This window comes from Mauremys reevesii, linkage group 16, assembly GCF_016161935.1.
Source record: "Mauremys reevesii isolate NIE-2019 linkage group 16, ASM1616193v1, whole genome shotgun sequence".
Classification (NCBI taxonomy): Eukaryota; Metazoa; Chordata; order Testudines; family Geoemydidae; genus Mauremys; species Mauremys reevesii.
In genome coordinates, this window is record NC_052638.1 from 12,956,213 (window position 1) to 12,981,042 (window position 24,830).

A 24,830-nucleotide genomic window follows, 5' to 3' on the forward strand; every position below is an offset into this window, starting at 1 on the left:
AGACATAACCATATTTCAGCAGTGTCTTGAAACCAGGCTAAACAACAGGCCAATTATCAGAGAGGTAGCCGTGTTAGTCTGGTTCTGTAGAAGCAGCAAAGAATCCTGTGGCACCTTATAGACTAACAGACGTTTTGCAGCATGAGCTTTCGTGGGTGAATACCCACTTCTTCGGATGACTGCTTGCATCCGAAGAAGTGGGTATTCACCCACGAAAGTTCATGCTGCAAAACGTCTGTTAGTCTATAAGGTGCCACAGGATTCTTTGCTGCTTCAACAGGCCAATGTATTAACTCAGTTAACACAATTTGGGCCTTTCCACAATACCTACCACAATTAGGTCAGAGAACTGTATTTTCAGAGTGACTCCCAACTTGCATGTAGTTGTGCAAATGAGTCCTAATATGCCATACATTCCTACACCATACTTATGAGTTATTTTTAATTTCTGGTGTTTTTCAATAAGTAAGGGGTTCTGTGTTTGTTTTAGAGGTAAAAATATCTAGAGTACTAGCTGAAACAAAACAGGGTAAAAAAAAAAGCATTAGAGTGATGCAAGCACATCTAACAAGAAACAAATGGTTCTCATCTAAGTGATATCTTTGAAAGTGAAAAAAACCCTGATCACTCAACAGGAGATATGTAAAAGCTATACAGCGAAAATAAACCCAGAACTACTAGTAGCAAGTGACACTTTTAAATTTGTTGCACTATGTGTATTATAGATTTTACATTGCAACACCAAAATACATTTCCCACTTCATACCTTACTACCTACCAATATTACTTGGGCTTCTAATCTATGAGGAACAATTTGTTAGTGAAACTGAAATCTGGTACCATTAAAAAAAAAAATGGCATGAAGAAACTAAAGAAAGCCTGCACTAATCCCAAAACACTGTGTGGTGGGATAGATGCTGTTCAGTGGTACCAATAAATATATAGCTAGACCATAATTTCTTTGTACTGTGTTGCTTCCTGATGCAAGCTCCTACAAGGAAAAGACTGCACATCCGTGCTCTTCAACTTAACTCAGTGTCTCTCTTGGGAAGTTAGACGCTGGGGGCGGGAGAAGCCCACACTACACTACGTCCTAAACAACACAGTGAGGTTCAAGGCACGTACAGAGACTCCCTCCATTCCAAGTTATTCTAGGCCAGTTTTTGTTTTCATTAGGGAAAGAGGCAGACAGTCCCTGAACGGCCCAAGTGCGAGCACGCTGCAGGCGGGGGTCTCCAGCGCTTCGTGGATGATTACGGAGGCCTCTGGGCGCTGTGCAGCGGTGACTGGGCCATCCCCGCGTTATGCCTCTGCAGCCTGGCGTCCGAGGCAGTGGCAGGGAGGCGATAATGCCCGAATGGAGGCTGCTGGTGCGCGAGTGTCGCTGCCACAACCGGAGCCCCTCAGCTCAGGGGAAACCGGCTGAGCAGCGCCCAAAGCAGGGCGCCCTGCAGGGGGAGGGTGCAGAGTCTCGTCACTCCTGCCCCACCAGGGCTCACCCCGAACCGCGAGCAGGGCTGGAGGATCCCGACGGGGGCCCCGCGCCATGGGGAGGAGCGTTCCCCACCCGAGTGCTAGGCAGCTCCCCCCGGCCCAGCCCCTCGGAAAGCGGCCACCAGCGCCCCGCCTCGCACCGCCACAGCCGACCGCAGCCGCAGAGACGCACCTGCAGGCCCCAACGGCGGCCCCGGGCCCGGCTGCCCGTCCTCCCCGAAGATCAGCCTGAAGTCGAACTCGTCAGTGGCGCCGCAGTTTGCCGTAGTCATCGGTTTGGCCGGGGGTGTGAAGCGAGACCCAGTCCCCCCGGGCCGCGCCGGGCTCCGGCTGGGCTGGGCTCCCCGCCGCGACTCTCAGGGCCGCCTCATAGCACGCGATCGCGAGTGGGGAGAGCGAGCCCCGGCCGCGCCAGCTCCCGACCCTGCTCCCTCACTCGGACTCCGTCTGTCACTCAGGGGGTGGGCAATCACTACGGGCCGAGGTAGGCCCCGCCCCTCAGCGGTAGGCCCCTCCCCCCGCCGCGCTGTCACCCGGGACACACGCGCTAGCGCGACCCTTGTTGGTCCCTGCCGCACCGACCACCCCTCGCGCTCTGACGGCCCCTCAGGCGCGGAGACACTTCGCCGAATCGCCCCGTCCTTCTCCGTCCTCTTCCCTCGTGCGCTGACCACGCCCCCTTCCCTGATGCTTTGGTACTGGCAGCTTCTGCACACGCCCTAACTCCACCCCTTCTCCTCGCGCCTGCGCCGCACCCCCTCGCCCGCTACCGTTTCCCACACTCGGTCTCGCAGACGCTGTGTTTGGCTCATGACGTAGCCCCAACGGACGCTCTCCTCGTGACTTGGTTGGGGGAGGGGAAGGAGACGCGCCAGGGCAGGCCACGTGATACAGCGCGAACCTTCTGCCTCCAGGCCCACTGGGAGACGTAGTGTTTAGGCCCAGCCTCCTCCGAGAGCGGGGGTGGGCGGGTGTTACAGGGAGCTGGGCGGAGCGCCGCCCACCGGCGTGGGCTTCCTGCCCCCTGGAGCAGCGGCGTCTGACCGCAGCCCTCGGGGGAGGAAAAATGGGTGGGGAAGCGGACAACTGGCGATACCAAAGCCTGCCCACCCCCCAGCACAGCCGGGAGCACGGCCCCACCCCGCCCAGCCTCATCGCTCCTCACCCCCCTTTAATAGTTCTGTAAGGCGCCTGGTAGATATGCAAGTCCCAGGATATAGAGAGAAGGTAGGTGAGGTAACATCTTTTATTAGACCTGCTTCGGTTGGTGAGAGAGAGAAGCTTCCCAACTGCACCGAGCTCTGCCTAGTTCCAAACCTTCTCTCTCTCGCCCCCAGAGACTGGTCCAGTAAACATTACCACCTCATGCACCTGTCTGTAATATCCTGGGACCAATATGGCTACAACACTGCAAACAACATAGAAAGAGACCAAATTTTTCCCTAAATAGAAGGCAATTAAAGTACTGTTACTTTTATTAAAGCTCATTTGATTAAATGAGATTTTTAAAATTATAGTTTTTTCTTTTGCTCAAATGAAGTGTTTCTTTCCCTCTGGTTTTACTAATCATTAAACGATGGAAAGGCCCATACTGATTCTTCCCTTCAAAGGTTAAATTAACACACCATCCTTAACTTTAATTGTATTTATTACTGACCACTGAAGAATTTCACCTCATTTTCAGTGAAACTAATTGACATGCAAGTAAACTGGTACAACAGGAAGATAAGGACCTACTGGAATTAATCAGTGATCTGTCTTTAAGGTGAAAAACATGACACTGTTGGTGTAGTTAGGGGGAAAATATAGTAGGTGAGTGTTTTGACAAACATTTACTTGCTTTCTTGTAAAGCCTTTTGATAAGATCTGGCTGTAAGATATGTTTAAGAGCAATAAATTATTATGAGTAAGGGGGTAAAGTCCTACTGAGGGTTTTAAACTGAGAAATAAGTGTCAATTAATCTTGCCCATCAAAGAGAATAAATAGGGTATTTGATCATTTTCATATATAGTCTAATAAATACTATATATTTGAACACCACTAATGACTGACATGGAAGTAGACAAATGAATCAGCACAAGCAGATGAAATTTAATTTTTGATTAAACTAAATTAGAGAGTAACTATTGGGTACTGCTATCCTCTGAAGTTTCAGGCTTCTTAAAGAGAGGGCTTGAATAATTGTGAGTAACAAAGTATCTACTGTGCATCATCAGGAAAAAAGTCTGATGAGAAAAGGATAGAAATCTCAGAATATTGAGTTTGTACAATAGTATACCCTTAGTTATGTACAACTTTGCCTCATTTCAAGATACATGTGAAAATTAGAAGTACAAAGGAAATTGTCTTATTTATAAAAACAATATAATTAACACACCAGTCCCTGTGACTTAAAAACAGAAGTGAGACCATAGTGGTATAGCCTAACAAGGTTGATTGGAATCTGCTGTATAAGAAACCCCACATCTGAATATCTTCCAATTATCCCTCATTTTGAGCTAAGACTCTCACTACAATGTGCTATGGGATAATGAAACAAAGGCTGCTAGAAATAACAGACTAATCTATAGAAATTTCATTTTGAAGCATTTTAGGTTTATGCTAGGAATTGAAGATAGCACTAGCCATGCTAATGGGACTTAAACACCACTTTTTAGTTCTATCAGAATGGGTAGAGATGGAGAGGATTAATATGGCTCCTTGCATGTAATGTATCTGAGAAAAAGGCAACTATGATGTTAGGGTATTATTGGGCAAAGTATTTCCAGTAGAGAAAGGGAAACATTAATGCTATTTTACAAGGCAGTGATAAGACCTCATCTAGAATACAATTCTGGTCACCCATATTAAAGAAAGATGAATTCAAGTTTGTAAGCATGTGTGGCTGTCCCTCCCTGTCAATCTGAGGGAGGCCACCCTCCTCGCTAGCACACACCTATGAGGGTGATCTAAAAAGGACAAAATTAGCTGTTCCTAGTATTCAGAGCCTCAGGCTGGGCAGAACAGTAAAGCAATATATGGGCTCCAGCCCTCGGTCAGTGTGGAGCAGCAAATAGTTCGGGGCTCTGGCCTCAATGAGCACCAACACAGCCTAGGTAGGGGTGAGCACCAACACAGTCCAGGGGCCAAGCTCAGCAGACACTAGACTAATACAGGTCTCCTGGCCTAGTATGGAGAGGCTGCCACCCCAGGGGTGAAGTGGCAGAAGGGATGCAGGCCCATCCAACTCCACCGCATCCCAGTCCAGGGCCCTAACAGTGGCAGAGTGGTCCACTACTGGGTCAGGCGGGATCTACCCACAACACACTGACCTGTATCAGGCCAACTCTCAACCAGACTGTCATCTAGTTTCCCTGGGCTACTTTCAACATCCCCAGGGTTTGGTACCTTTACAGTGTTGTTGTCCTCCATCTCCCCAGGGTAGGTGGCCAGCAGCTCATTGGTGTCTCAGTCATCTAGCTGCTCTAGGAGCTCTGGTCAGTCTTTAGGTGGCAGCTCCTTGGCATCTCCATCACCTGGGAGCCCTGGGAACATTCACCAGTCCTCAGTACGGCCAGGGTCTTCTTCAGGCTCCAGCCGGTTGCATCTGTCTCCCTTAACGGCTCCAGCCCAATTAAGCTGCAGGGCTGGCCTTTTATACTTCCCCTTCCTGTACTGCCCCTCAGCTTCCAGCAGGCGAGGTGTGGCATTCCTGGCTCCACCCAGCAGGCAGCCCCTCCTTGTCATTCTCTGAGGGTGGCCACACCTCCTCACTACAAAGCTTCAGCTGTCAGCCCCACAATGCCCCATACAGTTAAGTTGGTAGTAGTGCGCCTGGTGAGGACGCACACCACCAACAGGAGGAGCATAGTGAGGATGGGGAATACAGCTTTGATTACTGTGGTGGCTGTATACCGAGAGAAGGGCTACTCGGATGATCAGGAGAATGGAAACCTATCTACCAAGAAGAGACTAAAGGAGCTTGGCTTGCTTAGCAAAGTGAAGGCTAAGAGGGAAGGAAAAGAGCGATTTAAGCTAAAGGGCAAAGTTGGCACAAGAACAAATGGGTATAAACTGTCCATGAATAAATTTAGATTGGAACTTAGTAGACAATTTCTAACCATGAGGTTTTGGAACTGTCTTCCAATATGAGTTCTGGAAGCTAACAACTTTTAAGATGGTGCTTGATAACTTTATGATGGAATAATATCATGCAGTTGCCTATGGTAGCAGGGGACTGGACTCAGTGAACCAGGAAGTCCCTTCCAGGTCTGTCCTCCTATGCAAGGAGCCATATTAATCCTCTCCATCTCTATCCATTCTGATAGAAATAAAAAGTGGAAAAACAATTAGCCTCTACTGTTGAAAAAGGAAACTGTACATTTAAATTAGTGTAAGACCCTGCATTCTCAGATGAGGTAGATGGCATTCTATTAAACTTTTTTTATATATATAAAATTCAGGGCAGAAGGGATTTGTCTGAGTAAATTTTGGAAGCTCTTTATGGCTTATCTTCTTGAGAATGAGAACATTGCATAAGACAAATGCTCAGTGTAGAACTGTTTCACTCACATACATAGTGTCAGGTGTGGTGTTGTCCAGTGTGTGTATGGTTTAGAAGAGACATTAGCCTTCAAGCTATTTTTTTTTTAATAAAGTTACTTTGATGTATTGGCTCTCTGAATGAGAAGAGTATGTGAGGAAATGGGAATGTAATTATATGTTTCAGAATGTCTGAATTGTATTTTGTGGTGTTTATTAAAATAATAATTTAATAAGACAAAAAACTAACCATTGGAAATTTAAAGAGGCAGATGATGTGAAATAAATATTAAATTGGCCAAAATTTTCAAATTTGGATGTTTAAATGAGTTTCCTGATTTTCTCAAGTGCTGAACCAGGTGAGTACATTTGAAAATTTTAGTAATCTGGAGCAACACCTGGAGGAGATTTCCCTGAAGAACCTACTAGTGTAGGATGCTTGATACAAGAGCCTAGCTGGAATGAGAGGTGACAGTACAAACCTCTTTAGAGATGGTATTTTCCCTGCAATAACAGTATATAAAAGATAACTATGCAGTATTCTTTTCTGTGGACCGATGACTGGATGGGGCTTTTGTTTTGTACAGGGAAGAGGTGGCTAAATTACTCAAAGTTTAAGATAAATGAAACCTACAGCACCACTCAGGTTTGGTCCGGCGGTGGATGGTGTTGCAACTTGCCATTCAAGTTTGGCGCCCACCACTGAGGCTTGGTCTACACTACAGAGTTAAGTCGATGTAAGGCCATAAGAGGTGTAGCACTTAGGTTCATGTAGTTATGATGGCGCAGTGTCCATGAGACACTGCTTTACTTACATTACCTGTCAGCCTCATAGAGGGCTCATGGCTGGAGCCCCATTGTCAGGGGCTGATACCTTGAGATGTCAGCTCTGGTGTGGAGGGGCTTCAGTTGTCAGTGCCTTACAATTCCCCATATGTGCACTGCCCACAGAAGGAGAATTTTGTGGATGTGAAACACCACTTTAATTACTGTGGTGGCTGTATGTCGACGTAAGTCAACTTAATTGTGTAGTGTAGATATGCCCTGCTAGTGCAGAAAGCAATGCCCTGGCTCTAGGCCGGGCCAGATTCCACTGCTGCTGGCATCATGATGCCAGACCCAAGGCAACCCACCAACCCAAGAGCCTGGTGGTAGATGTGGGGTTGGGGAACTCCCACTAGCAATGGGACCAGAGCTCACTAAGAGGCAGGACTATCCCCACAGCCAAACACATGTCCCATGGGAGGGCAGCAATCCCATAACCTGGGCCCTTTCTTATCTCCCATCCCCCTACCGAGCCCCACCACTAGTAGAGCACATCCATTGAATTAGGAGGCTACATCTGCCCCTGATGACACTCCTTAACAGGAAGACACTTCAGAAAGAAGTATAGTTTTCTGGCCTGAGGCAAGGACTAATAGCCAAGAAGGCCCAAATCCTTCAAGGACCTCTTAGGCCAATATTTTCATATACATTCGCTAGTTTTGGCTGCCTACCTGGAGACTTCTAAGGCCTGGATTTTCACAGTTGGTGAGCAGCTGCAGCTCCCTTTGACTTCCATTAGAATTGCTGACACTCAGCACATCTGAAAATCAGGCCATAAGCATCAAATTCTGCATCACAAATTAGTGTACACTTGAAAATTTGGTCTTTAACCTATTTGCCATTGTTACCACATTTCAAAACTGAGGTAATATATTATTTATGTATTTCAGAGATGATGGAATGAATTAGTTCATGCTAGTAAAGCACTTTGAAGATGAAAAGTGCCATATAAAACCTAAGGATTATTTATACCACACACCTCTACACAGCCATCAGGCGATGCATATAAATGTATTAGGTAATATTATCTGGGCTACCTAACTTTTAAAAGCAACATATACATTTTGCAAATGCAAAGAAAATAGTACAAAACTGAAACAAGCCAGTACAAAAGCAGCACTGTTTGCAGCTTTGTTTAGAACAGCCATACATTCATGGCTATCTTATCGTCCTAGTGCTTTATGCTATTTATCCAATCTGGGAGGATGATTTTATCATAATTTCCCACCCACTATTGACTGCTTCATAACTCTGTTTCTTCACCTAAAAACATACAAGGGGCTACTGCTTATGCAATGCTTAATCAAAAGGTTGATTCTCTTGCAGAGCAGCCAACTTCCTCTTCCCAAGGAAGCACCAACCTTTACAATGAGCTCACTCTCAGTTGGCCTGGAGCTTGCTTTTACCTCTAAATTCAAGGTCATGTAGCTACACAAGCTGGAAAAGAATGTGTAATTGGATTAGCTAAGATGCCAAAAACTACACATACATTCTTGAATGAAAGAGGATTACAATGAACTCTTGCTATAGTAAACTACATGTAATGTGGTTTTCTACAACTACTGGCTCTTTTCAGGGAGCTTTCTGAATCAAAATTTAGAACTTTGCAGGATTTTGAAGAGTTTTCCAAGCAGATAGTTTGGAATTTCTGCCTTTGATAGCATCTTCTTTGAAGCCAGATAATTGCTGTGTCAAATTACATTATAGGAGTAACCATAGCAGTCTCCTGTTCTAGCTAATGTATCAGTAGATTGGTCACTATGCATGTCCCAGGAGAGAAATATAGGCAAACTTTTTGTGCTGTAAGTAATATTTTAAACTCAAGTAAGCATTTATTTGATCCATGCCCTTTGATATCAACTAGGACACAGAATATATTTCTAATAAGTGTGGTGTACTAAAAAATCTGCATTCCATAGCACTGTTTTTCCCATCATCACCACAAAACAACCTTCTTCCCACAGCTTTTTGTGCAGTTTTCAGATAGCTGTGCTTGTGCTGCATGTAGACAATTGGGCATCACATTATTTAAATCCACTGTAAATTTCATCAGGTGGCACTCACAAAAAATAAAGATATTGAATGGCACTGAGTAAGATAATTGAAACAAATGGGCATGTCAAGGCCTGTGGCCTTCTATTCAGCTACATGATAGCATTTACAACATACTTAGAAGACAAACTATGCACATGCCTATATTAAGATGCATTTTTAAGTAATTTATAGTTTATTTATAGTAATATGTGTAATGGTTAATTTACTTCAAAATCATATATACCTAACCTCTACATCCTTGTTCTCCAGACCCACTCTAAACTCTCATTTCTTTCTTAAGAGACCCTCTCCCCATTCCTCCTCCTTATTTTCACAACTTCCTAGTGTCAAGGGTGACATGGAAGAACAGGTATCACTGTCCAAATGCTCATCATCCCCCCATTCAAATCCCACCCCATGCTGTAAAGCCTTTCAGAATGGGTATGACTGAGGCACACACAACAGTGAGCTGGCAGAAGCTCAATCCTGAGGAGACTGATGTGGTGGTCATGGGTTGGAGAGGAAAGTGGAGAAGTTGGCTGAGGTTATAGCAGCCTCTCTGAAGGTTTAAATCCACTTCTGTGACTGAAGTCTATAACTTGGAAAGTTGGCTAGGCTTCCAGTTGCTTATGAATTATCAAATAGTAGAAGTGACCTAGACAGCTTTTTTCACTTGTGTTTTGTTAGGAGATTGTGGCCTTTTCTTTCAGAAGTGTCCTTTGACACCATGATTCATGTCTTTGTAGCCTCTAGACTAGATTACTGCAGTGCATTCTAGGTGGGGTTACAAACTGAATCCACTGGAAGCTGAAATTAGTGCTCATGCCTGATTATCTTGGGGAGAAAGGAGTATTCTTCTCTTTAATGTACTTTGATCCTCTCCAGAACGGGGCTGTCAGCTAGGTGTGCGATGACTGTCAGTCCCAAAGACCTACTCGTTCCCCACCTGAGAGAGGGCACCACTATGCACATGTTTCATCTCCCTGATATCATCCTATGTATGACAATGTGGAGTCTTGGGTTTCCAGCTAACACAATTCATATCTGCCTTACAGCAGGTGATTTTGCTGACACCCACCCCACACACATGCACACAGTGGACATCAAGTTAGATGCAGCCTGGCTGCACTTGGTTAGGAGTTAGCCCTATATAGGTTAGTAAACCAAATATTAATCCCCTATGACCCAAAATTATGAGTATTTAGGATTGTTTATGTCTGGTCTGACACTCTTTTCTGGTTCATTCGAGACCTGTTTTAAAGTGATGCACTCTAAATGTCACAAAGTAGATGAGTAAAACATAGCGAAAGATAATTGTTTGATTACTGCAAATAGTAGATAATGTTCTTTGGCAACATCCATGTTAGTACTTTTTCAGCTACATTACTGAAAAAAGCCTGAGTGCATCAAGGGATACTTTTTGTAATGAAGAATCCCCAGTAAATTAAATTCCTAAATTTTACTTCTTGTTTTCCAATTTGAATATTTATTATGAATACATTTTATATACATGATGTCTGTCCTCAAAGACTTTCACAAAATACGTTTGCAGGCTGCCTACAAAACCAAAATACCACATTGTTTATTTCTCACATAGCTAACCATGCAGATCCATTTTTTAAGTGTACAGAATGTTTGTTATGCATGAGAAAGATATTATTTTGGTATAAGAGTAATACCCTAATTTTTTTTCAATCATAAAATTGTGAACTGAAAGTATGCTAGCTAAGTTTAGCATGCATGCAGGACAAAGAGTTTGCATTCTGCACACAAGGTCATAGGTTATTTATATTTAATATGTGACATCTGAGTATTTTAATAATTTCCTTGGCTAATTACCAGTGCATAGGTGAAATGTGAAACTCTTGGCACCAGGGAATTGAAAAAAACCCAGTAAGAACTGTACAGTATTGGAAGTCGTTGTAAGAACTTTAGCAGCTGTCTTACTTCAGACATTAGAATGCTTGGTAATTGTTAGCTGGAATGTAAGAGAGTGATTTGATTGGTGTTTGATAAAATGTTGAGTACAATTTTCAGGCAAAAGGAGATAGCTGGAAAATGGAGCCATTCTGGTAAGACTGTCTACGCCACAATTATCAATAGTAAAGATGTTATGTAAGCCCAGTACCTCCCCCCACTTTTTTTGTGCTGAGGAGCTGATCAATGGGGCATTTATAATTTAACAAACTTTACAAAATAAAAGAGATTGCTCACAAGGTGTGTGTTGACAAAAACATACCCCACATAAAAACTTAATAGGGCTATGGAGTCTCATTTAACCATTTTACAGCCTTCCCCAGGAAGTTTCATCGCTCCCCAGAACTTGCTGTGGTAAGATTAGTCCACTTTACTGTATTTTTCTTCAGTATATTTCAGATATTAAAGAATTACTGCCTTTCTTTATTATTTGATTAATATTTTGGCATGTAAAGCAGACATTACCTCATAACGTTTTCTGCTGTTTTAAACTTTTATAGTTTTTAAGGTGCAGATGAGATTTGCCCCATGCAGAGTCACCATGATATATGCATGGTAGGAGAACTAAAGGACTTGCAGTTAGATGTCAGGCAGTACCCAATCACATAGCTTCCTTCACAAAACTCTATCAAGAATAAGAGTGTTAGTAAAGTTCTTTGAGATCCTCAGCTGGAAGGCATGGTAAACGTATTATCAACATTTTTACTGACATCAACATGAAGGTGCCCCCAGAATGGGCTTCTGCTTCTGAAGCAATTATCTGGACAAATACTTCACACTCGGGGCAGTGAGATGACAACTGAGGCCAACATTTGCATGGAATAATAAACTGTCCCTTACTGTATGTATTTAAACTAGTGTGTTTTTTGTGAAAACTAAAATGAATGCTTATAAAGTTCTTAGGCTGAATATTGATGGAGGCTGGCATTTTAAAACTAATTTCCATAATGTTGAATTTATTAATTCATCATTTATTGGAGAAGGGATGGTCTTGTGGATAAGACACTGGAGTGGGATGGAGGAGATCTAGGTTCCTTTCCCACCTCTATCACAAACTTCCTGTGCAACTTTAGGAGAGTCACTTAATCTCTGTGCCTCAGTTCCCTCATCTCTGATATGGGGATAATAATACTTCCTTTCTCCCACTGTCTTGTCTATTTAGATTATAAACTCTGTGTACATAGAGAAAATAGCACGATGGTGCCCCAATCTCAGTTGGACTCTCTAGGTGTAATATGTTTACAGCTGTCTGAGACAATGCTCCACACATTTTATTTTTCTCTGATTAGGTGAGTTCTAACCAAAATGTCCTGTATTTGAACATTTCTTTACACTGTTATGTACTGTATTTTAACTTAAAACTTATTGAAAGCAAATATTTATTTATAAGAATTCTTAGAATTTCTTTAATGGTAAACTAGTAAGCTGCAGGATAAGGGAAGAGGTTTTTCTCCCATCATAGCTTTGTACAATAGGTCAAATGAAACCTAGGGGTTCCTCACCTTCTTCTGAAGCATTCAGCATAAGACACTGTTGGCAACAGAATACAGGACTAGATGTACCATTGATGGGTTCTGATTTGGACAGTCCCATGTTCCTATACCACAGAAAAGGAAAACTGGTTTATTTTCAAAAGGTATAAAATGCAGTGAAGGTAAAATTAAAAAAACAAACAAACAAAAAAAACCTTGACAAAATAGTGTACTATATGAAGGTGGAATGAATGAGTTCTCTGGTAGATATGCTTGCCAGAACAGCAAATTTTAAGTGAATATTTATGTAAAGCAAATTTTGATTATGCATTCACACTAGCAATCCAATTCTAAGGGTTTTCTTCATTCAGTCAGTGAACAGAAACAATACCTACCTGGCCATTAAAGCAGCTTGGATTTCTGTTATCTGTTAATCACAATAAGCTAATTGCAAAAAAGCTACAGAATAAATGATTTGCAGAAATTATTTGGCAGATAATTTCAAAATAAATAAATCTGAGAAAACAGATCAGGAAATGTCAAATACCATTAAAGTATTTTAACCTCTTATTAAAGATACAGAAAAGGAAAACCAGTTAAAGCATTTGAAATGTAAAGTATTAAATAAAGTTTTCATTTTGACATCTCTTGTTCCATTTCCCTTTAGCTGGAGAGTGATTTTAGAAGGAAAAATTCCTTGTTTAACAGTCTTTTAGATGGTATTAAAGATAGTCACAACTGTTCTTTTTTGGGAAAAGAGAAATAATTGGTTAAGATGGGCTGGAGCTGTTGTTGCTAGAGTCAGATTCTATTTCCTAAAAGACAAGATAAAAGCATGCAAAACGGAAGAGAAAAGAAAACAAAGCTTCTGACTCTCTTGTATCTTTTCTCATCAACATTTGTTGTTATAGGATATCATGACATTTAATGAACTTATGCTTACTTCTTGCAGTTGAACTTACAGTTAAGGTAAATTTGAGGGGTCATAAGATATTAAAAACAAAGCAAGAGAAATGAGTCATCGACAAAAAGGGTAAGTGATCAGTAATAAGCAGTTAAAGATGCACAGATGAGAAGCTTTCTGTATAAATGGAAAGTTATCATGAGGAGAACATAAGGGTTGGGAAGAAAAAACATGACATGGAAAATGACCTACACATTTTGTGAAATACAAGGAAAGAGACTGGATATATTTAAACAACTCTGGGGCCCAGTACCAAGAGGCAAAAAAAGGGAATTAAAAAAATGTTTCAAAGTGAGGGCCAGAAATACAGAAGAGAAGTTGGAGAGTAAACCCAGAATTTCAAACTAGCACTTCATCATTGGAAAAATGATATAATAAGAACATAAGAACACCATACTGGGTCAGACCAAAGGTGCATCTAGCCCAGTATCTTGTCTTCCGACAGTGGCATATGCCAGGTGCCCCAGAGGGGATGAACAGAACAGGTAATCATCAAGTGATCCATCCCCTGTCACCCATTCCCAGCTTCTGGCAAACAGAGGCTAAGGACACCCTCCCTGCCCATCCTGGCTAATAGCCATTGATGGACCTTATCCTCCATGAATTTATCTAGTTCTTTTTTGAATCTTGTTATAGTCTTGGCCTTCACAACATCCTCTGGCAAGGAGTTCCAGAGGTTCACTGTGTGTGGTGTGAAAAAATACTTCCTTTTGTTTGTTTTAAATCTGCTGCCTATTCATTTAATTTGGTGACTCCTTGTCAGTGTGTTATGAGAAGTAGTAAATAACACTTATTTATTTACTTTCTCCACACCAGTCATGATTTTATAGACCAGTCATATCCCCCATTAGTCACCTCTTTTCCAAGCTGAAAAGTTCCAGTCTTATTAATCTCTCCTCATATGGCAGCAGTTCCATACCCCTAATCATTTTTGGTGCCCTTTTCTGAACCTTTTCCAATTCCAATACAGTATATCGTTTTTGAGTTGGGACAACCACATCTGCACGCAGTATTCAAGATGTGGGCATACCATGGATTTATATAGAGGCAATATGATATTTTCTGTCTTATTCTCTATCCTTTTCTTAATGATTCCTAACATTCTGTTCACTTTTTTGACTGCCGCTGCACATTGAGTGGATGTTTCAGAGAACTATCCACAATGACTTCAAGATCTCTTTCCTGAGTGGTAACAGCTAATTTACACCCCCATCATTTAATATGTATAGTTGGGATTTTGTTTTCCAATGTGCATTACTTTCCATTTATCAACAGGGAATTTCGTCTGCCATTTTGTTGCCCAGTCACCCAGTTTTGAGAGATCCTTTTGTAGCTCTTCACAGTCTGCTTTGGACTTAAACTATCTTAAGTAGTTTTGTATCATCTGCAAATTTTGCCACCTCACTGTTTACCCCTTTTTCTAGATAATTTGTGAATATGTTGAATAGGACTGGCCCCAGTACAGACCCCTAGGGGATACCATTTACCTCTCTCCATTCTGAAAACTGACCATTTATTCCTACCCTTTGTTTCCTATCTTTTAGTTTACCTTTCCTATCTTCAGTTACCAATCCATGAGAGGACCTTCCCTCTTATCCCATGACAGCTTAAGGAGATGGGGACAGTATAGCAGCCGTAAGGATTTGTGAAGATGGTAAAAGCCCAGGGGGATATGACAGTGAGGTGGCCATGGCAAGAAAGGGGGTGAAGGGAGGAGCCATCATGGGGGGGGAGGAGCCAGGCCTGGGGGGCAAAAGGGAGCAGCTGTAGGGGACCCTGGAGATGGGGGGGAGAGCATGGGGAGCTATGAGGATAGGGAAGGCCTATGGGGAAGGCCCTGGGGAACATAGGGCCGGGGGGGGCTGGAAATGGAAGGGGACCCTAGAGCCGGCCATGAGGGGTGGGGGAGGGAGCGGGCGCATCCCCATACCCATTGTGGAGAACCAACCCGCCACGGGCAGGGTGCACCCAGGGAGCCACACACTGGAGCTGTCTGGCTAATACCACCCCTAGCCAGGGCTTGCCCTCTCTCACCCAGCACTGCTCACCTGCCGAACTGATCCTGGCCAGCAGCACCTTGCTCGCCCTCACGTATCCTTTAAAATAAAAAATACAGTGATTGTGAAAGGTGCTGGACTGACAGCCCATGTGACCACAGGGCTTAGCATCGGAGCATGGGTTAGGCAACATCAGTGCAAGCTTCCTCACACTGCCGTAAACTGTGACATCAAGAAAGAGGGTAGTTTATTCCTCACAACTTCAAATGATGGCAATAAGGGTTTATATTACCAGGAAAGGTACCACCTAATGACAGTTGCAGTATTGACACCTACCAGCTAAGACCAATATTGATGTCACCAAATATTAAATGCTAATAAAGTCTACACACTACCGATTTGGGCTGAATTCAACCAATGTTGTGGAGATGAAAAGATCCATAAATCCCCTCATATGTCCTAAAACAAGGTGAAATGCCAAAAGGAGGAGAGAATCTTAGCCAGGATTATAAAGCGAAGTAAATGTGAAATAATCTACATAAAAACAAGCTTTGATTTCCCCCAACCCCTTCCCAACCACCAATCTCAGAACAAATAAATACAATACCCAGCTCAGAACTACCTTGGCAGCACAGAATGTCAGGTTCAGGCATGCATTAAGAGAGATATAATGAGCTGATAAAGATAGTTCTCAATAGATACGCTACAGCGTAAGGAAAAAAAACTCGGAACAGATAGAGGATTAAAAGGCAAATATTATTTGACTTTCTAGAAAAGGGGAGGAAGGGAGCAGGAAGCAAGATATCCCAAAAGGGAATTAATGTAACTACAGCAAAAAAGCATAGGCCTGAAGATTCTCTTTTTGCCTAATCATCTCTCTCCCTTCTATTTTTACAAAGTAAAAGCCAAACAAAACATTATTAAAAAAGAGGAATAATTTTTCCAGCTCGTAATTACGTATTATCTTTGAGATTTAACTTTGTCCTGTGAATAAACAAAAATAGGAAAGCAGTAGAACTGATGATTTTTAGGTTAAAGTTAGAAGATTAATGATAAACATTTTAGAAAAGGAAAAAATGGTATGGCAGAGGAGCAAAATGGTATGGAGAGTGCACATTGTTGTACACATATAGCACCACAGGGAAATAAAGCAATGAGAACTAGGATGGCACATCTTTCTCCAGGCTCTCTCAGCTCTGTTCTGGAGAAAGACAGCAATGAGACAGAGTACCAATGAGAAAGCCAAGCTAAGAAGAAAAAGGGAAACTTGTTTTTAAAAGAAGTGCATTATAGATCTAGGCCATGGCATTCTGTAACATGCTAAGGATTAAAGATGGTTTTATCAAGGAAAGTATGCTGAGGAAGTAACTTGAGAAAAGAGCAAGCATTTGTCGGTCATGCAAAGATGTGATGATGCTGATATTTTAAACAAGGGGCTTCCACAAAAGTTTCCCATTTGCCCTGTGATAGCACAGACAAGAGGAGGTGAAGAACTAGTGAATCAGTTTATTGAATTTCCCATTTCAATTAAAAATATCTCAAGTCTTGCTCAATTAAATGATAGGAACATTCAATCAGTGAAGTGGTTTCTGTTGACCAAAGAGTAAGTGGGAAGCAGCCAGTAGTACTGTATGTACCCACGAGCACTGCAATATATGACTTTTTCAGCATGCAGTAGCATTAAGCTTGACATGCTTTTGTTCAGTAAAAAAATGTTGGAGAGCAACAGCTGCCCTTCATGTTGCTCTCCTGCAGACTCTAATCCTCTGGGTTTACACAGTTGTTCAAGGAATAGATTAAAGGGAAAAGCCATTTAAAAAACCAGAGGCACCAACTGGGAAACTGCCTGTGCAAATAAATAAGTTATATCTATAGTAAGAGACAACATGCTTATGCTTTTGAAAATATTTCAGCATTTTACAGCATAATCCCAAAACACTACGACTTACAATGGTGTTACAGATCCCTACTGTAGAATCTGATAGCATATTCTCTTTTATATAAAGAGAAGGTGCTTCTGCTAGGAAATAGCCAAGAACTGTAACTACATAATTGTTTCCCACTAAAATAGTAACGTATTTATCCATCAGCTTCCTGTTAGCGAGGGGCAAACCTCAAATGCGTGGCTGGTAAAAAGAACTAAAAGTCTGGAGGTTTCCCTAAAGTCTTGTGTTGCCCGTGGGCCTTCAGAACTTGCTGTAATTTTCTGAAGAACAGTTTCTTCTCTCCAGATATTCAGAACTTTCACTTCCAATCCAGACCAGAAGACAGAAGAGCAGAAGGGTATGAAAATTAAAAGAAAAAAACCCAAACAGGTAGACAAGAGCCTTTTTCAAAGCTTCAGAAAAGGTTCCGAATTGGAGTTTCAGGTCAATTTTCATTTGCCACATATGCATTCTCCCAAGTCTGATACACTCTATATTACTGCCCAACTCTTCTTCTTCAGCCCCGCCCCCCAAACAGAATATACTGAATTAAATTTGATTTCTATGATTGTTGTGGAGGTATTGATGGTTGCAGCTCCATAGTTAGGGTTGAGCAGAGATTCACATCTGAAGCACAGACTAAACCTCTTACGTATATTAACACACTGTAATCCTCACCACGCATACAGCACTTACACTTGGGGTGCAGAATGAAGTCTGAGAATTTATAGGTAAATCTGTTAGTTTGTTTATGGAGTTAAAATTGTCAATGTTTTGGTTTTTTAAAAAAAATACATATTCTGGACCTTCGTCTTGAATATCGGCAACAGAATAATACAGGCTCTTCAAACTCACCATATAGTAAAAAAAAAACAGACAAGGTTTTTCCACAAAGCTTTTTTCCCCAGATTTGAAGAGCTGTGTGTGACTTGAAAGCTGGTCTCTCTCACCAACAGAAGTTGGTCCAATAAAAGATATTATCTCATCCCCCTTGTCTCTCTAATATCTTGGGACCGACATTGCTACACCATTGCATAGAGTTAAAACTCACTAATATCTTGTGTATAGGCCATATTTAAAGTCTTTTTGTTTTTGAGAGGATAGATTAAATCTTTTTTTGCCATTATCCTGCATAAATTAAAGCTGTTTCTTCACCAGCAGAATGGTGGTGGACAGAATGACGCAAAGAACCCCTCTCTTCCAAAATAGCTGTCATTTCATATTGTTCTCCATAAGACTGAGAGCAGAGACCACCCTTCGTTAGATCCCCTTCTCAAAATGGCCACCTATGTCCCAGTGTTCTCACTGCAGCTGAGGCCACATGGTAACCTTAGTCAAGAAAGCTACCCACATTCTCATCACTGCTTCAGTTTGCCTCTGACAGCATAGAAGCTACCATTTTATCTGAAGGTGGTTTGTGTTTACTCTTCCTCGGAACGATCAAGGGGTGGACATTTTGAAAGTAGGCATGTTAAATGAAGGCAGGCTGTGGTCTCAGCCCTATTCAGGATAATAGGAAACAACAGTCATTTTGAAAGTGGGCAATTCTTTGAGAGTTTTATGTGCCAAACTCTGCTGACAAAATTTTAGTTATGAAAAATATCTAAAAATAATTAAACCTAAATATTTAATTTCAAGAACTACCTGTTATACCATATCTACTCATCAAAGCAGGCAAGAAGGGGGCAGGGGAATGTGTAGATCAGGAGAAAATGGAGGGTGTGCATGTATAAGGGAATATAGATACAGGGAGGAAACCCAGGTATACGCTCCAGCTGCTTTGTGCACTGATGTACAGTGGCTATAAACCCAGTTTACTGTCTAGTAGACTCTGGCTGCTTTTTGCTCTTCCAGAATGGCATGAAATAGTGTGTATCAGTGAATCAGATTAGAAGTTAAAATAAAAGAAATAATATTACATATCTTCAGTGCATTAGAAATGTGTGTTTACTGTTAATTATGTTCTGAAATAACAGCAAGGAAAAATTTTAAACTATGTTAAAGTGGAATAAAGAGAGTTTAAGGTAAAATTAAAGTGATTTAGGGTAAAAAATTTCTCAAAGTAATTATAAACAAGGCAGTGTTGTTAAAAATCTAAAAACATGGAATTGCAGAGTTAGGGCACCCAAACAGCATTAACTCTGCCTTGTAGTGACACCACCATAGGAAAAAAAAATCTAATGAATTTTTAAAATTCAGTTTAATCTGGGACTACAAACATTATTACAAGAAATCACTTTAAACATTAATAATCTGAGGGTGGTAGTGCATGATGTCACCACAAGGCAGAGTTAAGGTTGCTTGGGTACTCTGTGCATTTCCATACCTTAAAATGTTTGAATTTCTTTTAAAGTTTAACCTTAACTCTGAATTTGCTAGGTTTATAATGCTTGTAAAATTTTAACCACTTAGATTACTGACACATACTCTCAACCTTAACTGCATTTTGAAGTAATTTTTGCCTGGAAATAAATGAAGGATTTTCAGTGTTTATTTTGGAGGTAGGAAATGTGTTGGCGCACAAATATTAAGTTAAAGCAACAAATGCTCTCAACTGTCTGGTTTAAAAGAGCAGAATGTTTCCACACGTTTTAGTGATCTCCTTCCCCTTTCCACTCACCATCCCTATCCATCACCCCTACTCCATTCTCTCGTTTATTATCACCAAGGAGTGGTTCTCAGCAAACAGACAAGAGTGTAACGACTGGGAGAGGAAAGAGAAACGTCTTTCTCTGTGACAAATCCAGATTTACTGGTCTAATTTTTTCAGACTTGAGACATAGGAGGGGACAATTTGGATGGCAAAATGTCAGTTCCAGCCTGAAATTGGCAGCCGTTGCTAGAATGCAAAGACAACACTGAAAGGTGTACAGTGTAGAGGTCAGAGAGGTAGTGCAGCAGCAGAAGAGTTTACATTTGTTGAAATGAGATTAAGGAGCTGTACCTATTTCATACACTCATTTGCAAAGCTGTGTAAAATCTCTTCTATAAATGCACTAACAAAATAGGACAATGTTCTGGTAACAAAATATTAGCCTGATGTAGCGTGTATCATTGCTAAGAGAACCACAGATATAAAAGAAACGAAAAGGAACAGATGCTAATAGCATGAGATGAAAAGTTAAGTTATTCATTCAAAACAGAGGGCGTATGTTGAAGAGTTAAGAGAACAGTCTCTCTCTCTCTGTACTTGGAACCTGATTTACCAATGCAGGCATGCACCATTTCTTGCGTACACTTTCCTATGCCTAACTTATGTGCAGAAAAACAATCAGTAACACTGGCCCTTGATCTGCCAAATCCTGAACAGCCTCTACTGTCATTTATCCTTCTGCTCAAGTGCCTGTTTAATCCCCTACACACACAGCACATGCCTTTTGCTGTACTTCATAAAAAATGGACTGGTGTTTTCTACAGCTATGCTGACTAAGTGGGAACATACATCTTTACCAGTGCTAGTTTGAAAAGCTCCCACTTTGTGTCTGCGTCACTCAGTGCATACAATGTAGAATGGAAATGACTATTAATAAAATGGCCCTAAAATTCTATATATAGCTTAAAACTTAAAGCAGGGGTTAGAGCAACTGAGGGGCCTGTTAATGAAATATGGAGCCTTTTAATCTCAAAGTTAATTCAATTCCAGCGTAGTTTGGTAGCTCATGTCACGGCTGTTTAGTACTCTAAAGTAAACAAGTTTGTGTTCTTAATAAAAGTTTCATGGGCACAGAGGTCCATAACACAAGAGTGCCCACAACTGGCATTTTCAGCAGAAGTGAAAGATAGACCATGAGTATAGAAGCAACTATCCTTTAACCTACACATTTTATCAGCTCACGGTTGGTTAAAGCTCATTTGTAGGGTTGTAACTATTCTATGGCTCAAATAGACCTCCAGTCTGCAGCTCTCCATCAGGTTTTTCTGGATTTAAGTTAGGCATGCACAAATGTATTCAAGAAATGGTACATATCTAACTGTAAGTCAGGTTCAAAGTATTTAGGGAGAAACCGTAGTGAGCATTTTACATGAAAGTATACAATTTGGTGAATGCTTTAGGTACAGCTTTAATAAGAAGTGTAATAAGCAGACCAAAATAACAAGAATTCACACTTTTATAGCACCTTTCATCCAAAGACCTCAGAGCACTTCACAAACACTAATAAAGCATGGAGGAACAGCAAATGACCAGGGAAGACAGTATGGGCTATTTATGAGCCTCCCTCTCATAGGTCTATTTGTAATTTAAAAAAAAACGTAATTTTTTAGCAATTGCATCCATCAGTTGCATCCATTGATACTTGCTTCCAGAGCTAATGCTTGACACTCCATTCCAGAGCTAAATTAGCTATGAGCAAGATTCAAAAAATTCAGAAGTTTTGGGTGGACAAACACCCAGAAGTCCTTGCTCTTTAATCAACCCTTAGCTAAACAAATGAACCTCTTAGCACTGCACCACGGAAGCAGAAGTCTCTCAAGAAGAGAATATGTTTGTTCTAGAGATTTCTGTAACTTACAATGGCTTTGACTGCAATGCACAGACACTAGGCTCCTCCTCAATCACTTTGACAGACAGGATGATGAACACTGACTGCCCAGGATTTTCCTGCTTCCCAAGGCTCTTCTTCTGCTTCCCCAGTTAGATTTCTTCCAGATCAGAAAGAATCTATTAGCCTATTATATCTCCCCAATTAAAGCCTTGTCTACATTAGGATTTTGCTCAGATGCCAGCCACTGATGTGAATGCCAAGTGTAAAAAAGGAAAGCTATGAATTATAATAGTACAGCAGTAAAGATTGGATAAACTCAATTAGTGCAAATCAGTTTTCTTTGTCTGTGCTTGTCTTGGTGCAGCTATAGATGGCATAAAGGGGTTCAGAAGTAGCCTTCAGAGTGAACACTATGTCAACTGACATATCTCATGGCTTCACGTCCATTTAAGAGGTCAAGAGAGATGAATGGATGTGCCAGTCAAACAGGAATTTTTTGATTGCCTTCTTTGCTCAAAGGTGCCAGCAAGGTTAGAAACTTTTGAAGGTGGGTAACTGCAGGTTAAATCAAAGAACAATCTGTGGGGATTTACTACGGGAAAGAAACTCCACAATCACAATGTCCTGACCTACAAGCCTTGCAGGGAAACTCAGCACAAGCCAGACACAGCACATAGATCACTGGAACCAGTTCAAATCGCCTGAGTGCCAGGACATCCTCCAATCTACAGAATAGAGCTGGAACTGACACCATTTGCAGAATCTTTGTTATTATTTTAAATGTCTATCTTTACTGAGTTGGATAACAAGCCAGTTAATGAGCCAGGGACATTGTTATACCAGCAATTCAAAACAAAACAACAACAAAAACAAGTCAACAGAAAGGGCATCCTTTTGATCAATGTAGAAGTAGGTCAGACAATAACAGATCACATTCAGATACATTAAGTATTTAAGTCTTACTCCAGTCATTTTTATAAATCTGAATCAACGCATGAATATAACTGATAGGATAAATTACAACTTCACACTCTGATAGCAAAACACTTCTCACTTATGTCAGCATAAATCAGTCCACTGAGGTTAATGGACCTACACCAGTGCAGAATGTACTGGGAAATGAAAGTCAAGTTTGCTTCCACTTGTGCATTGTGAAAAATCAGAGTTAATAATACACATTCATGAAAGGGAGAATAGCTTAAGAGAAAGACTATTGCAGTAGTATCAATGCCCTTTGCAAGTTCTAGTAAGGGTAATCTTGCACAAGTTTACAGATGGACAGATAAGTGCCTCAGGTATCTCAAGGGTATTCAAATGTGATATGCTGAGAGATGTTTACCAAATGTAAATGCTGTGATTTTGTTGCTGCAGAGAAACCTTTAAAAGAAAACTCCCTAGGGAGCTAATCGAGAGTGAAACTGAGAGGGAGAATAACTCTGAAAAGCAAACAATGAGGTTTATTGCAAGTGACAAAGGAAGGGGACTACTGAATTATTGTGTGTGTGATTTTATTGTGTTAAAGTGACTATTAAGATTAAGTTACTTACTTTTAGCATGTCACTTTGTATATGTAAAGAGAAAAAAAGATAATCACTTCAAAGGATCATTGTCAGAAATAAGTGATATGTAATGGTAAATTGACTGGAAAAACGTAGTAGTGCTTAGCTGACATTTGTTGAATAGAGATTTTATTCCCTCTGAGAAAACCCTTAAGAACTGTGTCCACAGTTCATCTGCCTCAAAGTAAATGGAAGTAACATCAAACCATACTAGCCTAACTTTGAAAGCAAACAGCCTGTGCTCAGGGTATGACTGTTGCTGGAAGTCACATTGTCTAGATGAATGTAGCTGATATATATAGTCAGATATAGGACTAAGGATGAGTGAATTACAAAAGATTAAAAATGTGGGTTTAGTTCAGATAAACAGTATAAGTTTGGATGCTCATCTGAAATTATCTGAACTGTGTGTGTCAGAAACACTGCGTTGTAAGTCTCATGAGAAACAGGCTTGTTTGTGAGATTACTAGCACTTCTGTTTCTGATCCCATCTGGAATAGTATGAGAGCAGCCAGCTTCTTGCATGGTGTTTTGCTTTCAGAAGCTGGCAAAAAATCAGTTCTAAAATGGATGGAAGTTTGGGGTGAGAGTGTTATTCTCTCCAAACTTGTTTGCCTATCTTTTACTGCTGAAACAGACAATGGAAAGTAAAGCACAAAATATAGTGTAAACTAGTGTTCTGTACAGTACAGAATGCTTAGTAAGAGTTGTTAGGTTTATTTAAGTAAAAAGAAAATTGGTAAAAAAAATACAGTACCTTTGAGATAACAGTTGAGTGGCTGATATTGTAATTTTTTTCTCATGGGGATGGTATAAGGAGGGAAAAAACAGGAGGGAAACATCTGATATTTGCATATTTTACAAGTAAAGAAAATTGTCCTTTCTCCATTAAGGGCAAAGACAATTTTAAAGTTTCATTTGTAAAAATTTACTGAGTCCATAATGACCCCTCTCAATTAAACCTACTACCCCACACAGACAACTGTGATGACCACAGGGCTTGGTCCTAAAATGATGGGGTTTGTGTACACATAATGTATTGCAGGACTGGGGCCTTAGGTGTACACACAGGGTAAATTTTTCCAAAGTGTCTAAATGTCTTAGGAGCCTAAATTCCATTTTCAAAAGTAGCTTAGACACTTTGGAGCCTAAGTCTCACTGAAAGTCAATGGGATTTATGCTTCTAAGTCACTTCTGAAAATAGAATTTAGGCTCTTAAGTCATTTAGGTGCTTTAGAAAAATGTTACCACATTGCTAAATGCTTTATGATTATATTTTATTTTAATGAAAAATACATTGTAGAGAACGTATGTGGGTACGTGTACTGAAATAAATAATTTATTTCTTAAAATGCTTCACAAATGAATTAAAATAAAAAGATGTATACAGCTATCAAATACGTAGGGACAGATTAACTCATGCTTTTCACAGCAGTACAAATCCTGGCAGAGTTCCCTGGGTGTAGGACCTCTGAAGGAGAAGCAGCTTGGAGCAGTGCAAAGTGTCCACAACTACACTTCTCAAGGGATGAATATCCAGTAAGGAACTGGCAGGGTGAAGGCAGCCAGGGAGTCTG

The 24,830-nt window shown here is 41.0% G+C and overlaps 1 protein-coding gene across 5 annotated transcripts in view; it reads right to left on the reverse strand.

The window, feature by feature from the left end:
* NFATC3 (nuclear factor of activated T cells 3) overlaps nt 1-24,830 on the reverse strand; it is a 198,538-nt gene that overhangs the window by 141,220 nt on the left and 32,488 nt on the right. For 3 of the 5 annotated variants that reach the window (XM_039503954.1, XM_039503951.1, XM_039503955.1), the window contains exon 1: nt 1,667-2,077. In XM_039503954.1, the coding sequence (XP_039359888.1) occupies nt 1,667-1,766 (100 nt within the window). In that variant the 5' untranslated portion in view covers nt 1,767-2,077. Of the gene's footprint in view, nt 1-1,666; nt 2,078-12,354; nt 12,450-15,336; nt 15,369-24,830 lie in introns of those variants that run through there. The other 2 variants (XM_039503953.1, XM_039503952.1) reach the window with 2 other exon arrangements.